At 49.7% G+C, this 18332-nt stretch overlaps 1 protein-coding gene across 5 annotated transcripts in view; it reads left to right on the forward strand.

The window, feature by feature from the left end:
* Positions 1–18332, forward strand: part of PREX1 (phosphatidylinositol-3,4,5-trisphosphate dependent Rac exchange factor 1) — a 217770-nt gene that overhangs the window by 89874 nt on the left and 109564 nt on the right. For all 5 annotated transcript variants that reach the window (XR_003793079.1, XM_029219974.1, XM_029219975.1 and 2 more), the window contains exons 2-3: positions 12702–12773; positions 18205–18327. Coding sequence is in view for 4 of the 5 variants with exons in the window: in XM_029219974.1 (XP_029075807.1) it covers positions 12702–12773; positions 18205–18327 (195 nt within the window). In the remaining variant the exon portion in view is untranslated. The remainder of the gene's footprint in view (positions 1–12701; positions 12774–18204; positions 18328–18332) is intronic.

Below are 18332 nucleotides of genomic sequence, written 5' to 3' on the forward strand. Positions count from 1 at the left end.
TTTAACTTCCTCCGTGGTGGGGAATGGGGTGGGGCTCCAGAGCTCGTGGGCACCTTTTTTCAGGGCCTAGAAGCTGTGTGGTGTGTAGCGGGAGTCTTTTCCAGATGATTAGTTGATTAGTCAATTAAACACGTATTTGTCAAGGGTATTCTGTGTGCTGGGCCCGATCCCAGACTCTGGGGATACAATAGTGACATAGACAAAAACATCATTGCCTTTCTGGAACCCATATTCTGGTGGGCTAGAGGGACAATAGACAGATAAGTGGACACACATAATGCCCACAGTGACTGGTGTTGTGAAGAAAACAGGCCAGGAGGAGGGACAGATATTTTAGTTAGGCTGCTCTTAGATGGATTGAATGTGCCTGAGGGACTTTGCTCTGACTGTTCCCTCTACCTGGAATGCCCTCCCCTCGGATGCCTGCAGAGCTGCTTCTTCACCTCAGTCCCCGAGTATCTGCTCAAATGCTAGCTCCTCGGAGAGGCTTTCCTTGAACATCTCTGTGAAATACCTCCCTCACCTGATCCCTCTCTGTTGCCTCATCTTGCTTTATTTTTCTTCATAGCGCTCATCCCCACCTGCCATTTAATTTTAAAACCTATTTATGGTCAGTCTTGCCACTGCTCCATGAGGGCAGATTTGGTCTGATTTGTTCATTTACCGATGTGTCGTTGGCTCCTAACAGTGCCTGGCACACAGTAGGTGTGCAGTGAGCGTTGAGTAAACAGGTGAGCGCAGGAGTAATCGATCCCCCCGTGGCAAGGTCATGTCTGTGTCTCCATCGCCCAGCTCCATGTTTGGCACACAGTACGCCCCAGGTCATGCTTGTTGGCGTGGGTGGTCCTTGGTGACAGCCTTCTCCCCCGAGAATACAATTATAAGCAAGTTCCTGTTTCCTTGCATAGTCTAGCTCACCTCTCTCTGCCCCGCTTCTGTGCCACTTCTTCCAGGAAGTCTTCGTAGTTAGTTTTTACCTGCATCATCTTGCTTACGCCTCAGCAACTGCCTCTTTTCCTTGGATGAAGAAATAGGCTCCGAGGAAGAAGTTCAGTGACTCTGAGGTCACGCGGTTGGCAGGCGGATGGAGCAGGGTGGCGAGGTGCCGTGGCAGCAGCGGTCAGCTTTGCGTGGTGCCAGGGAGATGTGGTGGTACAATACAGTCTGCAAAGCCTCCCCCTCATCTCACCCCGGAGCCGGGGAAGCCATTGATAATAGGACTGTTTTTAGGGTGAAAAAGACAAATAACAAGTCAACGTAACGTAGGATAAATGGAAAAGTCTCTGGCGCGTAGTGGGAGGTCTGTAAATGGGGTTGCTCCAATTCCAGAAGCTTCCTTAAGAAGCACAGTGTGTTCATGCCTGTCTCCCTATCAGCTCGAGATGGGGCTATGGAGGTTATAACAGCTGATACTTGATTGAGCACTTACTGTGTATCAGGCACCTTTCAAAGTGCCTGCTGTGTGTGTTAGGGTCTGTAACCCTCATTGGAGTCCTGTGTACTCATTTTACAGAGGTGGAAACTGAGGCGGAGAGAGGTTAAGTGAGGTGTTCAAGGTCACACAGCCTGTCCCTGGCAGAGCTGGTGTTTGAGCACTTGGCCTGTAGTATTTCATTTTAGCCTCATGGTAGCCTGTGGTGTCAGTAACTTTAGTATCCCCATCCATTTCATAGATGGGGCACAGAGAGGTGGTCTAGTCTAAGACACACAGCGGTAGGTGACAAAGGTGGGGTCTGAACCAGGTGGCCGGTTCCAACCTCTGAAGCTCAGCCCTTCTCATATATACTGCTTCCTTAAGAGATGCAGGACCCTTCTGTCATTTGAGAAGGGAGAGTTTCTCAGAGCTGGAGGAGACCTTGGGATGCTGTGGCCTCATGGCGGGTATGTGCAGATGCCCTGTGACACAGCCGCTGTGCGAAGTCCCCTCCAGGTCTGACTGGGCTTGCCTACGGCTTCTCAGCTACCTCCTCTGACCTCAGTCCCCACACACTGAGAGATGTTGCCAGTCACCAAAGTATTTCACAACCAGGAGGGTCATCCTAGTGCAGACCAGGAGAACATCACTTTGACCTGGGAGGCCCTCTGTCACAATAACCAGCTGGTGCAGCCTTCATTTTTCAGAGGCTGGCCTTGTGCCTTGGAGCAGACACAGCTGCTCCCCGACTCTCGGCGACCCTAAACCCTCTTTCTTCTGGAGGCTCCTTTTGGCTCCCCAGCCACTCAGGGCACTCCAGCTGGACTTCCCCCTGCCAGTACCTGCAGTCCTCCGCCTGGCGGCTTTATCTGGCCAACCGAGCTGCTTCCACACTTACAGGGCAGACTGGAAGTGCCCTGCCTCCTGCCCTCCATCCAGTGACCAACAGGATGGGTGTATAAATGCCCCAGCTCCCTCGGCCCCCTCTCGCCCCACCCCGGGGATCACTCAGAGGTGACCACTCTGGCTGTCAGGGGGCCTCAAAGGGATTGAGCCCCCATGGTCCACCCTGGCCACTTGCTTGATCTCATACCCTAAATTGGCTGCCCTCTCTTCCTGGGCCCACTTCTCCCCTCCCCTGCCTGCGTTTGCCAACGTCACCTCCCAGATCAACTACTTGTCTCAGACCTTTGTCTCAGGGTCTGCTCCTGGCGAGCCAGCCCAGGGCTCCCGTCGTGGTAAAGCTACTAAGACCTGCCCGTGCTCCCCGTATGTGCAGCTATGAGGGGAACTGATTGGTACTTGATGCGCGGACGCAGGTTATGCTTTGCAGACATTTAAATGAAGATTTAATAATTTTGACAGCAGAGTTTTCTTTCTGTATTTGGGGCCAACACCCGTATTTTTAAAGGGCTCCAGTGTTTTTGTAGGTCCAAGGAACGGTACCGCCTGTGGCCAGAGGCTGGCGGGAAGGGGCCTCTTCTTGTTCAGGGGCGACATGGAATTAAAAGTGCCCACCCCTTCCGTGCTCATCTGCTCACCGGGCACCTCCTGTGACCCTGGCACCGAGCCTGATTGGGGGTCCCTGCGTGGGGTGGGGAGAGACCCTAGGCAATGGATTGTTGACCTGCAGTGTGGCATTTAATCCTTACTTCAACACCTGGCAGGGTGGGGCTCCAGGCACAAACCTTGACCGTTGGGCTTCAGAGCCCCATTGGTGATTCATGTCCTGGTTTCCTTTTTCCTAAAAAAGGGGCTACTCACAACATACCTCATGGGATTGTTACCACGGATAGGCAGGCTGGTCACCAGTCGCCCGCTGAAGCCCTTTTTACTGAGCACCTACTCTGTGCCAGGCATTGGTCAGGCCCGCGAGGTGGATGCCGTGTGAACAAGCCACTGCTCTGCTGGAGCTGATGTTGCAGGGGACACGTAGCAACAAGCAGAGATGAAGATCCGTGTAGGTGGAGGCCAGTGCTGTAGCGGGGATAGAGAAGGATAAGAGGGGGAGGGGGGAGGGTGGGCTTCTGCTTTAAAGCGGGTGGTGGGAGAAGGCCTCTCGGAAGTGAGCAAGGGGCCCTGCAGATTTCTGAAGAGAGTCTTCCAGGAAAAGGGAACAGCACATGCAAAGGCCCTGAGGTGGGACGGTAAGGACGGTGCCTGGGATGTTCACAGAACGGTCGGGAGGCCTCAATTGTAGCTCATTTTTAGTGCTGAAATGGAAGTCTGTTGAAGACACAATACAAGGCAGCGTATTTTTGCTATTACTATAAAATATCATGATCTCTCGATACATAACGTGCTATGTGAGATGCGAGGTACAGGAGGAAGTCTGAAGTTGCAACAAACGTTATTTTCTCTCAATCCTCTTAGGTAGGACTGTGAGTGAGCAGGTAACCTTCCTTGGGGATGACGTCTCAAATCTGAAATTTGGGTCTCTTGGGAAAGCTAGTTTTGGGCCAGTGGCTCTGTGCGCCTGGCATAGGCCTGACGAAAGGGGGTGCTTGCGGAGAATGGAGTGGAGAGGTTTTTAATCTCTGCCTGGGTGGTGGTAGTGGCTGCGGGTGGGGGAAGCTCTTATGTTCTGCCCAAGGCCAGCTCCTGGGGGGCTCGGCCAGTATGGGCCCCTTCCTGGGGAGCCTGGTGGTTTCCAGAGTCAACACGGAGAACGAGGGGTGGGCAGCTCAGAGGCCCCACTGCGGAAGGACAGCCTTCTCATCTCACGTGTGTCTGGTTTTGTCTCTGCCGGTGGGCACTCCCCTTTCCACCCGGGGACACGTGCCCTCCAGGAGGAAAATGCAGACCAGTCTTCCTGGTGCTGAAGGAGTGATGATTGGGGCGAGAGCCTGGTGCGTGTAGTAACCTCTCCCGTCCAAAATTAAAAAAGGAAACCATACATTTATGTTACAAAATGACTTTTGATTTGAAAGTAGAAATTTGGAAAAAAAACAGAAATGAAGAAAGGAGAAAATTGAAATTACTTCTAATTCCACCCTCAGAGTTAGGTTCCGTGGCTAGTGATAAAACCCAAACAACAGTGCCTTAAATGATGTGGAATTTTCTTTCTTACTGAATTATAGGCTGCCCAGGATAGATATGTTGGCTCCACTGTCATTAGGGACATAAGCTCCTTCTGTATTGCTGCTCCATCTTCTTCAACCCCTGGCTTTTACTTCATGGTATAAGATAGCTGCCTGACCTCCAGGCATCACATTTGCTATCCAAGCAGCAGGAAGGAGGAATAGCAAGAGAGAATCCCTGCCCGTGCCTCCCATCATCTCCAAGGATACTTCCATGATGTCGTATGTAATACATCCACTTATACCTCCCTAGCCCAAACTAAGTAATGGGACCACACCTAGTTGCAAGGGAAGCTGGGAAATACAGTCTTTATTCTAAAATCTGGAAAAGGAGAGACCAGATATTGGGCAACAGCTAGTAATCTTGGCCATACTCTCACACAGTTTAGGGTATTTCATTCCATACTTCTTTTTTCTATGCTTACGTAGAAATAATTTATTTAACCAAAAATGAGACTATATTTCATGTGCTCTTCTGTAACTTGGCTTTTTCCCCCCTAGAGATACATTAACAGTCTTTTTCTGTATCATTATATGGATTTCTGCAAACCATTTTTAGCACGATGTCCTTTTGTCAAGGTGGACCATAACTCAACCCCAAGTATTAGAATTTTAAATCAGATACTAAAGTTAAATCTTTTTTTGTTTTTTTTTGCGGTACGCGGGCCCCTCACTGTTGTGGCCTCTCCCGTCGCGGAGCACAGGCTCCGGACGCGCAGGCTCAGCGGCCATGGCTCACGGGCCCAGCCGCTCCGCGGCATGTGGGATCTTCCCGGACCGGGGCACGAACCCGCGTCCCCTGCATCGGCAGGCGGACCCCCAACCACTGCGCCACCAGGGAAGCCCTAAAGTTAAATCTTGATGCCACACGTGAGATTTAGTTTTTCCTGTAGGGTAAATGCTCAGAACTTAAGTGGACGGAGCGTAGCACTTGGGCTTTGTAGGAGTCGCTGCGCATCTGGGCGTCTTCCCAAACTCTGGCCTGTGTGTGGCTACTTAGTGCAGGCTCTCAAAAAGCCCCTTCTGCTGTTGTTATTGTTACTTTATTATTATTACTTCGATTCAAGGCTGTTCTATGACACTCTGCTTCCCTGGACCCTGGGCCAGCCAGATCACATGGGGGTTTGGGGTCTTCAGGGCACCCCCTTTCCTCTGTCCTTGTTATGGTCTGGGGGCTGCCCTGCCCCACCTCCCCTACTTCTAGCCATTCCCCTGGCCCTCTCAGGTTTCGCCATATGTCTGATGAGGTCACCCCAGCCGAGGCGGGGGTGTCCTTGGGGGCAGGCGGGCCCTCTCCTCTCAGTGATCAGGTTGCTGGCATCCGTCTCAGAGAGTACCTTCGAGGCCTCTTTCCCTCCTTTTTATCTCCAGGGAGAGAATTATCCTCCCAAGGCTGTGGCTACAGGGTCCAGACAGATGGAGCCTCCCCAGGGGCACCCCAAAGGGCAGCTGCTACCTGTCTTATGCTTATGTGGTTTGTTGGGTACAGTTACTCACTGCGGATGCATGTTGGAAATGGATTGGAGACTCATCCTCAGGCCAGACTGCCTGGGTTTGAGGCCCAGCTCTGCTACCTACTAGCTGTGTGGCTTTGGGCAATCTCTTCATTACACTGGGCTTCAGTTCCCTCCTCTGTAAAATGGGCACAGTAATAATAGTACCTACCTCCTAGGATTGTTTGAGGAGTAAAACACTTAGAGTAGCACCTGTCACATAATAAGGTCCAAAGGTGTAAGGTATGATAATAATTGCTAAAAAATCTGTTATTATTATTAATATACTTTTCAATTCTGTACCTGTTACTTCTGGAGCCTATTCTGGGGCTCCTTCCTCAGTTTTTCTCCCTCTCTCCCACCTTTCCTCCACATGTTTCTTGAGCACCTACTATGCGTCAGACAGTGTTCTGGATGCAAGGGGACAGCAGTGAACAAAACCATCTTCCACTGTGAGAGGGTGGACACTCTCTGGGGAAGATGTTACCAAACAATCAGATATATACAAAACTTAGTTGATAAGAGCACTGCCAATAGTGATGAATTCTGTGAAGGGTAACAGGGTTCAGACGGCTGTGAGGAGTGAGGCGAGACCCTCCTTTATACGGAGTCCGAGAGGGAGACATCCTTGACGAGGGGGCTCCCCTGCCAGTTGAACATCTTGCAGCGGTGGCTTTATAGGCAGAGAGCTGCAACGGCAAAGGCCTGGGCGGGAGGACAGGGTCAGTGTGTTCAGGAAACAAAAAGGAGCCAGCACGGCTGCACCTGAAAGAGTAAGCCCAAGTGGGGTGGGAAGGGCCATTATCTTACAGGATCTTGTCGGCTATAGAAGGGAGTGGATTGTTTCCTAGGTTTTAGTAAGAGCCACTTCTAAGGCAAGGGTTTCTCTGCATTGGCACTATTGACGTTTGGGGCCAGATACATCTTCGTGGAGGCCGTCCTGGGCATTGTAGGATATTTAGCAGTATCCTTGTCCTCTACCCTTGAGACGCCAGCAGCACCCACATCCCCAATTGTGACAACTAAAAATGTCTTCAGACATTGTCACATCTCTTCTGGGGGATAAAATCAGCCCCCCTGGTCAAGGACCACTGCTCTAAGGCAAAGGGGGGCAGGGACAAGGCTGGCCTGGTATCAGGAGACCTGGTTCTGAACTGTGGCTTATCACCAACTTTTTGTTTGAACTCAGACCTGTGTCTCTCACCCTCTGGGTTTCTCAGTCAAGTTGGAGCTCGCTGGACATGGCAAACACACAACTCTGCTACTCTTCTCCTTCCCGTGGCCGTGGCAGACATCACTAATCAATTATGCTGTGTCTTCCTGTTCAGCTCAGAGGTCTGGGGACCGTGAAGGCACTTGGGTTAGGAGCTCTATGAGCAGCCTCTCTGGTCCCCTCCTCCCAAGCAGCAAGCAGGAACCAGACAGTCCTGGGCTCAGGTTCGGCTCTCTTGGTTTCTGGCTGCGTGACTTCTGTTAGGTTACTTCACTTATGAGCCTCAGTTTTTCTCATCTATAGAAAGGGACCAAAATAGCTACCCTGAAAGCTGATCATGGGGGTTGCAATGAACTCATGTCGGGACTTTGCTGGTCTCAGCAAATGTTTGTTGCATGAACGAATGAGAGCATGTGGGTCTTGTTCTGGGTATGGAATGGTGGGAATTCTCGTCCGCAGCTGGTTGGAGTGTAGGTTGGTACATTCACGTTGGAGACCCATTTGTCATTAACTAGTCAAGTTGAACATGTCTCTAATCTACGGCCAACCATTCCATACCTAGGTGTACACTTGGAGGAACTTGCACACCTGTGCTCAGGAGATTTAGGTGCGCCTAGAGGATCTTGAGCACCTGAGCCCCAGTGGGCCTCTTCATCATAGCATCGTTTATAGAGAGAACATTTGAAACAACTTAAACATCTGTGGCCTGGTAGTGGTTCCTTACATCTGCTCAGCGACTTAGTGTGGGGCTCTCCGGAAACAGACCCTGAGACTGATTCAAGGGCGAGCAGTTTCCTTGGGAGTTCGCCCCAGGAAGCACCAATAGCAGAGTCGGGGAGTGAGGCAGGGAAGGGAGGGCAGCTGAGAAAGGTGTGTCATCAAGCAGGTGACCAGTGCGGGCCCCTGGGGCCCTCGGGGAAGCAGGCCCTCACGTGCCTCAGTCCTCGTCTGTCTTTGCAGCCTGCTCTGCATGTGAGAGAGGGTCCTCACGCCAAGAGACGCGGGTGCTCGTGGCTGAAGTGGTGCTGGGGCGCGCCCCAGGGCTAAGAACCAAGGGAGGTGGGTGGGGTTTGGGCGGCAGGCGTTGCCGAGTGCACGTATTGATGTGGGTAAAGGTGGAAAATGTGATGTTGAGTGAGAAAAGGAAGTTGCTGAAAGGACGTCATTTATAAAAATGTCGTAAGCACGCAGAACGGTGTTCTTCATTGCTCGTCAGTTCACACGTGCCTGGTAAGCGGGCGAAGGCATGTGTGGGCGTGAGGACCACATATCCAGGGCAGTGGGTGCCTTGCAGGGTGGGCAGGTGCACAGGTAGCTCACCTCTCTCTGTAGTGCTGCCTTTCTTCCTGTGTCTCCACTGAGGTTTAATATTTACAAGGTACCTGGGTAAAGTGCACGGATCTCAGGTGCACACTGATTAGGCTTTGCATATGCATTTGCCCGTGTAACCGCCACTCAGACCAAGAAGTAGAATATTTCCAGCCCCCGCCCTGAGGGCTTCCTCGTGGCCCTTCCCTGTCTGCACCTCCTCCAGACTTGATGAATTTCTTTTTGAAAATAGTTTAAAGCAAATTTGACATAATGCTAATAAGATTTGCTGAAACTGGGTAGCGATGCGTTTGTGGGTGTTTGTTAAATTTTCCTCTGTCCTTTTCTGGCTCCTTGACGTATTTCGTCATCATCATAAAGAGAAGAGGCGGACTTGGCCAGATGCAGGGAAGCGGCCCAGGCAGGGGTTGCGGCATGGACACGGCATGGGCAAAGATTCCAAGGCCGGAGGAGAGTTTCAGGCAGCCCTGGAAACCCTGAGAACGGGCTTGTCTCTAAGGGAGGTTTCCAAGATGAGAGCTGCTTTTGGCCGAGTGTTTCAAAGCTGTCAAGGTTTGGACACGGAGTCACCCTGGAGGGTCCCTTTCACCATCCTGCCTGCACAGAGGGCATTGGCGCCGCCTGGAAAAGCCAGTCGTGCCGTGGGCAGCACGGGGGCTGGGCCCAGAGCCCCTGCCTGCCCATTCTTTCCGGGTCACGAGCTGCCCATTATGCCCATCACACCAGCCTGTTTGCGGCTCCTCTGTGGGTGGCCCGAGCCTCGCATTGTCCCAGCACAATAGTGGTGGCCCTGCTCTTGTGGAGAAAGTGGGACAGGAAGCTGTGATCTAGGCCAGCCGAGCTGCGCTCCCAGCTTCCTGCTCTCCCTGGCGGTGCTGGGTGAGGCTGCCTTTGTCGCTCTCCTGTCTGAGGAGGCTGGAGGCTGGACTTCCCGGCAGTATCACAGGCCCTGTTAAAACATCCTCTAGGAACTCCTGTCTCCTGACCCCTCTACCCGTTGTCCTTTAAAGAGAAAGATCATCAGGTTTCCAAGAAGCCCGAGTTGAGGTTCCTGCCATGTGTCGGGCACTGTGTCAGGCAAATTTTATCCTTCCTTTGATATGTGAGGGTTTACTGTGTTCCAGGCACTAGTCTAGGCCCTGGGGGTACAGCTGGGAAGCAGACCCTGCCCTCATGGAGCTCCCATTCACTTTATCCTAGTACATTCTGAAAGGTAGGACGACAGTATTACTATGATCTACGTATTTGCGAAGAGTAAACTGAGACTCAGAGAGGCTAATGCACTTTCCTGAGGTCACACCACACGAAAGAGGAGGAATGCAGTTTAAACCCAAATCATTAGTCTCCAAACCTGGCCTCTGTTGTTGGATTGGGATAAATGCTTCATTCCAGCGATGCTCCCTTCTTATTTTGGTCTTTCCCTTAGGCACTGGTGTAGACTGCTTAATCTTAGTCTTTTTATCTGACAAATGGGCTCTTAATGCAAGATGAGAAGGTGATAAGTGCATGAAGACAAGGAGGACACCCTGGAGGAGGTGACATTTGAGCTAAGGTCTGATGAATGAGAAAAAGCTGTCTCAGGACAGAGCTGGGAGAGAATATCCTTGCAGGTAAGAACAGCATGTGCAAAGGTCCTGAGGTAGGGATGTGCCTGGCAGGTGGAAGGAATAGAGGGGTTGAAGATGTGGCTGAAGATTATTGAGGTGTGGGGTGAGGGTGGAATGCTGGAAGATGAGTTCAAAGAGATTAACTAGTACAGGTCATGGGGACCTGTAGCTGTGGAAAGATGTGGATTTTTTTTTTAAGTGTATTGAGTAGCCATGGAGAGTTTCAAGCCATGGATTGATAGGATCTGATTTACATATTTAAAAGGATCCCTCTGGCTGTGTGTGTGGAGAAAGGAATAGGGATGAGGTGATTGCATTAGTCCAGGCAGGAGGTGTTGGTGACTCGGACCAGGTGGGTGGCTGAGGAGGTGGGGAGAAGTGGTCCAATATTTAATACATGTTGAAGGTGAAGCTGATAGCATTTGCTGATGGATGGAAATGGAGTGTCAGAGAAAGAGGGGGTTCGAGGATGACATGGGGTGGGGGTTTGGCTGGAGCACTTGGAAGGCAGAGGTGCCATTCCTCAGGCTGGGAAGGGCTTGGTGGTGTGTGGGTTTGGAGGGAAGTTCAGGAACTAGGTTTTGGATGTGTTAATTTGAGATGCCTCTTGGACGTCCAGGTGGAGTTGTCGAGTTGTCAGAAATCCACCTAAGTCCAGGCTGGGGATATACACTTGGGCTGCAGGGACTGGTCGAGAACACGCTGCGGTGAGTGTGGACAGAGAGGCAGGGCCACTTTGCTGTGTGTCCCTGACTTTCCTCTCTGTGACCTGCCATGTGGAGTGTCAGCGCACCTCTTCCTAGGAAAGCAGAGTCTGCAGGTGGCCGGCTCCCCATAACATCCATGGATGTCCCTTCTCATGATGGGGAAGAATCCAGCAACCTCCTCTCTGTTGGCCTGCCCCTGCTTCCCTCCCTCCTGGGCTGTGCCTTCCACCTCCCCCAACTCAGAGATCTCCCCTTTGCTCTAAACACCCATGGCAGGGAAGGTGACTGACAGGCCACCATGCCTCATCGTGGCCAGTGGACCGTGAAGTCATTTTCGCAGGGGACTCCATGTGGTCAACCTGGGGACAAGCCCTCGAGTCGGGGCACCCCCAGCAGAGTCCGCTGTCAGCGGGGCTGGCCTCAGTCTCCCTCCGATGCTCCCATGTCCTCCTCCCCACCCCCATGTCTGTTCTGTTTCCCCGGCCTGTCCATGGGATCTCTCAGTGGCTTGTCCTCTGCCTGCTCTGTCCCACCCATACCAGTGCCAGGCCGCTGTCGTTGCTCATCAGTGGAGGGGCTGCACCCCTCCACTCTGGTCCCTCCGCTTTCATGCCTGACCCCTAAAACCCAGTTCCTCACAAAAACAGATGGCTCTTTTGCCACCATTTAAAAGCTGGGAGACTTTGCTTTAAAAAAAAATCCTAATTTCTGGTTTCTCTTGGGAAATAAAAAAAAAAACCCAAACCCGGAACATCTGGTGATACTGGGCCTGCTGCCCTCCCACCTGGCCGCACTCGGCGGGGACAAGTAGCCACCCCGCTTCGATGCATGTGAGCTTGCCTGTTCCCCACAGTCCCTGCCAGGCCCCGCCTTTATCGTCTGTCACATCACAGAGGAGGGAAATGATTTCTCCGTTCCAAGACCTTGAAAAAAGTGGCAGAACGACTCTGGTCTGTCCATACAGTAGGATCCTGGGCAGCCATGAAAAGAGAATGAGGGTGCTCCCCGTGTAATGATATGGAGAGATCTCTAAGTGGAAAAAGCAGGTGCAGTGCATCTTGTGTATGCTGCTCTCTCTTGTTGTGTGAAAAGGGGAAAATAAGAATATGTGTGTGTGTGTGTGTGTGTGTGTACATGTATATACATAAATATATTTGTGTTTTTTTCCCCAGCTTTATCGAGATACAATTGACATGTAACGCTGTGTAAGTTTAAGGTGTACAGCTTGCTTTAGTACTTTTATATATTGCTAAATGATTACCACCATAGTGCAACTTTAAGTATATAATAGAGTATAATTAACCATAATCACTATGCTGTACATTAGATCCCTAGAACTTATTCATCCAATAACTGGAACTTTGTACTCTTTGATCAACCTGTGTATGTTTATTTGGAATGATACATAAGCCACTAGGAGCTGTGGTTCCCATGGGGTATGGGAAGGACTGGATGAATGGGGCCTGTGGTATGGGAGACTTTTCATAGTTTTGACTTTTTATATTTTTGATTTTTGAGCCATGTGGATGGTTATTATTTAGAAATTAAGTTTTTAAGCAAGAGGAAAAAAAGGAAAATGAATTGTGGTCTGAGAGGGTCCTGCAGGTGATGAAGCAGGTGAGTGCTGCTCATGAGGGCAGGGTTTGTGTTGGCCTCTGCAGAGCCTGGTGGAGCAGATGCTCCATAAGCACATGTTGGCTGAAGGGCAGAGTCGGTTGTTGCTTATTTCCTGCCCACGTCCCTGGATTGTGGTGCCTCCCAGGGCCTAGTTGGCATTTGAACTGGTAACCCTTTTTTCGGGCTACCTCCGGGGGACTGGAGGCGTGGACGCTCACCTCTCCCTACTTCTCTCCTCCAGGCATTCCTGCATCGCATCCGGCAGAACACGGCGGACTCGGTGGAGAAGGGCCTGACGGAGGAGAACGTCAAGGTGTGGACCCGGGGCTGGCCCCTCTCCCGACTGTCCCTGCCGCTGTGTGTGGAGCTGCCCGTTCCTCCCGGGTGATGCTCAGAGCGTGCCCGGGTCCACCCCGCGGGCAGCTGCCTTTGGCCTCCCAGTGGCTTGCTCCCTGCAGCCCCTGGAGGGCTCTGGGTCCCGCAAGCAGACAGTGCTTGGGGGATGTGAGGAGGACTCAGCCTCAGGGCCCCACTCCCCACCTCGAGGCTTTCCCCTTGCTCAATGCAACCAGCCTGTCTTCCAGCCTCCTTATGCCAGGGACCCTGGCTTAGAGCCAGTGGAAAATCCCTTCCCAAGTGCCCCTGGGAGCCTGGCACCTCCATCTGCCCTCCTGGCAGCCCTGGCCCCTGCCCTGCACTGGGTGTTGAGTGTCGAGGCTGGGCGGATAAGTAATTGGGTTCAGGCTAAGTCTTGGCTGTGGCTCTGGGGAATTTTGAAAGGAAGTCAGTAGACCTTCTGTGTGCATGGTGGAGGCCCCAGCGGTCCCTAGGCCTGGCTTTCTAATGTGGCCTCACTCTCTGGGAAGCCACCTCCAGTCCTTGGGGCTCCAGGGTCCTGGTCCTCAGAGAGAGGGGAGACGGGGCAGGGCCGGGGTCAGAGGTGCCAGCATGTACAGCATATAAAGGGCTTGATCAAGCAGGACATCCCCTTGCGTGTGTCCTGGTTAATAAGGATACCGTGTACATTGACAATTCTGAGTCCAGTATTTTGGATAAGAAAGCTGAGGCTTAGAGACGTAAAGAGACCTACACAGGGCCAGTGCATGGCAGGTCCCTGGTAGGGCTGGGGTCAAAGCTTTTCATTCATTCTTTGGGCAAATACTTACTGACTACCTACTGTTTATTAGGTCTGTTTATTACAAACTATTTATTACAACTTAAAAACTATTATAGTTAAAATTTATAATTTATTACAGTTTGAAAAAATTACCTTTTTTATGAGGTATAATTCACACACAGTAAAGGGTACAATCTTAAGTGCAGGCTCCTCTGTGCGCCCCCAGTACATGCCCCCACCCCAAAGATAACCACTGACTTCTAGTGGCATTAATTAGCTTTGCCTGTTCTTGAACTATGTATAAAAATGAGCTCTTTCGTCATGCCCGGCATCTTTTGCTCACTGTTATGTCTCTGAGATTTGCCCATGTTGTTGTATGTAGCCGGAAGTCATTCTTTTTCATTGCTGTGTAGTATTCTGTAGTATGACTGTGCCACAATTGACTCATTCATTCTCCCGTGGATGGATATGTGTGCAATTTCCAGTTTTTGGCTGTGATGACCGTTCTTGTCTATGTCTTTTGGGGGGACACAGGCTCTGATTTCTTTGGGGTATACACTCAGGTGACAGGTATTTATTTTGAAATTCTGTAGCCATTCCTTGAAGTAAGTATAACAGTAGGATCTATCCTATGTGTCTTTAACATAAGCAGATTTAACCATGTGAGCTGGACAGAAGAAGAGAGAGAAAAATAACCCAACAGTGTGGGTGATTCTTCCAGCCACTTCATGGGACAAGTGTCCCTCAGGGTGAGTTTGAGGAGGACGAAGAGGTACCCTGGCCTTCTGGGACTGCAGCTTTGACGAGTGGCCTCCTGCCCCTTGGCCTTCCCTGCTCACTTTCAGGGCTCTCCCCCTGCAGACTGTCTGGTGCCTCCATAGGGTCCATGGAGTTGGTCTTCATTCCTTGGGACCTTGACTCAAATGTCACCTTCTCAGAGCGGTTGTCCCTGGCCTCCATGTTAATTGATTGATTGATTGATTTTTAATAACATCTTTATTGGAGTATAATTGCTTTACAATGGTGTGTTAGTTTCTGCTTTATAAAAAAGTGAATCAGCTATACATGTACATATAACCCCATATCCCCTCCCTCTTGCATCTCCCTCCCACCCTCCCTATCCCACCCCTCTAGGTGGTCACAAAGCACCGAGCTGATCTCCCTGTGCTATGTAGCTGCTTCCCACTAGGTATCTATTTTACATTTGGTAGTGTAGATATGGCAGTGCTACTCTCTCACTTTGTCCCAGCTTACCCTTCCCCTCCCCGTGTCCTCAAGTCTATTCTCTATGTCTGCGTCATTATTCCTGTCCTACCCCTAGGCTCATCAGAACCATTTTTTCCACATATATGTGTTAGCATACAGTATTTGTTTTTCTCTTTCTGACCTACTTCACTCTGTATGACAGACTCTAGGTCCATCCACCTCACTACAAATAACTCAGTTTCATTTCTTTTTATGTCTGAGTAATATTCCATTGTATGTATGTGTCACATCTTCTTTATCCATTCATCTGTCGATGGACACTTAGGTTGCTTCCATGTCCTGGCTATTGTAAATAGAGCTGCAATGAACATTGTGGTACATGACTCTTTTTGAATTATGGTTTTCTCAGGGTATATGCCCAGTAGTGGGATTGCTGGGTCGTATGGTAGTTCTATTTGTAGTTTTTTAAGGAACCTCCATACTGTTCTCCATAGTGGCTGTATCAGTTTGCATTCTCACCAACAGTGCAAGAGGGTTCCCTTTTCTCCACACCCTCTCCAGCATTTATTGTTTCTAGATTTTTGGTGATGACCATTCTGACCGGTGTGAGGTGATATCTCAGTGTGGTTTTGATTTGCATTTCTCTAATGATTAATGATGTTGAGCATTCTTTCATGTGTTTGTTGGCAATCTGTATATCTTCTTTGGAGAAATGTCTCTTTAGGTCTTCTGCCCATTTTTGGATTGGGTTGTTTGTTTTTTTGATATTGAGCTGCATGAGCTGCTTGTATATTTTGGAGATTAATCCTTTGTCAGTTGCTTCGTTTGCAAATATTTTCTCCCATTCTGAGGGTTGTCTTTTCGTCTTGTTTATGGTTTCCTTTGCTGTGCAAAAGCTTTTAAGTTTCATTAGGTCCCATTTGTTTATTTTTGTTTTTATTTCCATTTCTCTAGGAGGTGGGTCAAAAAGGATCTTGCTGTGATTTATGTCATAGAGCGTTCTGCCTATGTTTTCCTCTAAGAGTTTGGTAGCGTCTGGCCTTACATTTTTGGCCTCCGTGTTTAAATGTCCAAATTCTTCCTCCTGCTCCACCCTGGGACTCCCTTCCTGTTTTATGTTTGTCTTTAGTGCTTCTTTTCACCTAGAAAACTATAGTTATTTGTTGGTTGTCTGTCCTCTTCCAGTAGAATGTCACCTCCATGGAGGCAGGCACGTCGTTGTTCCCTGTTGTGTCCCCAGGGCCTGGCACACAGTAGGGGCTCAGTTAGTACTTGCTGAATGAATGAATGGTGAGAAACCCTAGAGGGAACCGTAGCCCTAGCGACACTGGTGACCCCTGGCTGCCAGCTGCTGTGGGTGGTGAGTGGGGGGTTGGGTGGGAGAGGGACTCTGTACCATATTTATTTTACTGTTTTGATTTTTGAACCCTGTGAATGCCTTCTTCAAAATTAAATTTAAAATGCACCTGTTTAGGGAATGGTGCATTCCTGGTGGTCCAGTAGTTAGGAATCGGCACTTTCACTGCCAGGGCCTGGGTTTGATCCCTGGTTGGGGAACTGAGATTCTGCAAGCCACAGCGTGTGGCCAAATTAAAAAGAAAAAATGCACCTATTTAAAAAAAAAACAAAACAGAAAAAGTAATTCATGCAGTTCAAAGGGCCTTAAGTCAGTGAAAATCTCCCCTAGTTCTTCTCCTTAGAGGCCCTGACGGTTAGCAGCTTGTGTTATTGTCCAGGGGGGTCTCTGCTTCTGCCAACATAGGAGTGGCCTTTGCGTGTGTTATTTTACACAAATGGAGCCATATTGGAATCGCATGTGGCACCATGATTCCCCTCCTCCCCCCCGCAGTATATATCAAGGATCATTCCAGGGCTCCAGATCCATTTCTACAGACCTGCAGATTCTTTTCACAGGCTCAAAGTATTTCAGGATATGGCATGTATTTAAATATAGCCAATCCCCTTTATTTAACTGTTTGACGAGTCCCCATTAATGGATATTTGGCTTTTGTCTAATCTTTTACTAGTGCACATAAGGCTGCAGTATATGGTCTTGGCCATCCACCCAGTGCTCAACCTGGGTGCAATGAACAAGTTGGGCTGGACGATTCTTTGCCATGGGGGCTGTCCTGTGTATTATAGGATGTGTAGTGGCATCGCTGGCCTCTACCTATGAGACACCGGTAGGATCCTTCTCCCCAGTTTGTGACAACTGAAAATGTCCCCAAACATTGGCAGATGTCCCCTGGGAGGCAAAACTAGCCCTGGTTGGAAATGACGGGTCAAAAGGTTAAATTCTGAAATGTACAATTGTGGATCAGATTGTGCATTTCAAACTTTATAGGTTCCTGTGGGGAAACAGGCACTCATATATTGTTTGTGAGAGTTTAAATGGCACATTTGGAACATCCTTCCCTATTGTATTTTCTGCTATCAGGTCATTTTAATAGGTGCCTGGAAGTACCCTCGTTGTTTTTAAAAATCAGTCCTACGTGTATGCATATGGCTGATTCACTTCGCTGTACGGCAGAAAGTAACACAACCTTGGAAAGCAATTATACTCCAATAAAAAAAAAAATCAGTCCTATGGTTGGACATACCAGGTGTGTCTGGCCGTGATGAAGATTGTGATGGATGTCTTGGTATATATTCCTCTGCAGGCTGAGTGTGAAGTTCAGTTCCGCTGCTTCACTGGCCCACGTGACCTTGGGAATGTTAATCCTCTTCTCTGAGCGTCAGTTCTTCCTCTGTGAATTGGGGATGATAATAGCTCCTGCCTCGTGGAGTTATAGTGAGGATTAGATGCCATAAGTGCATATAAAGTTACTGGTACAGGATTAGGCATTAATCCTGTTTAGTAAACGTTGGCAGTATTTTTGTTAGTATCATGATTTCTGTTAGCTCCAGCGTATGAGACTGCCCGTTTTCCTACACCCTCCTCGCCTGCACCGGGGGATTATGTGTTTTTTTTAAAAGATTTATTTATTTATTTATTTAATGTATTTTTGGCTGTGTCCAGTCCTGGTTGCGGCACGTGGGATCTTCGTTGAGGCATACAGGATCTTTTGTTGTGGTGCGTGGGCTTCTCTCTAGTTGTGGCGTGCAGGCTGGGCGGGTGGGCTCTGTAGCCGTGGCACGCGAGTTCCAGAGTGCGTGGGCTCTGTAGTTTGCGGCACACAGACTCTCTAGTAGAGGTGTGAGAGCTCAGTAGCTGTGGCACATGGGCTTAGTTGCCCTGCGGCATGTGGGATCTTAGTTCCCTGACCAGGGATCAAACCCACGTCCCCTGCATTGCAAGGTGGATTCTTCACCACTGGACCACGAGGGAAGTCCCTATGTATTTTTTTTTTTTTTATGCTTCATTTTGGTCTCCTCTACGCCTCGATTAATGTTCTCCTTGGGCCTCATTTTTCCCTCGCAGATCCTGTTCTCAAACATTGAAGACATCCTGGAAGTTCATAAGGATTTCCTGGCTGCCTTGGAGTTTTGTTTACATCCGGAGCCTCAGTCTCAGCATGAACTTGGGAATGTTTTCTTAAAATTCGTGAG

The sequence above is a fragment of the Monodon monoceros genome, unplaced genomic scaffold (assembly GCF_005190385.1).
Source record: "Monodon monoceros isolate NGI ecotype Baffin Bay Population unplaced genomic scaffold, NGI_Narwhal_1 Super_Scaffold_13, whole genome shotgun sequence".
NCBI lineage: Eukaryota > Metazoa > Chordata > Mammalia > Artiodactyla > Monodontidae > Monodon > Monodon monoceros.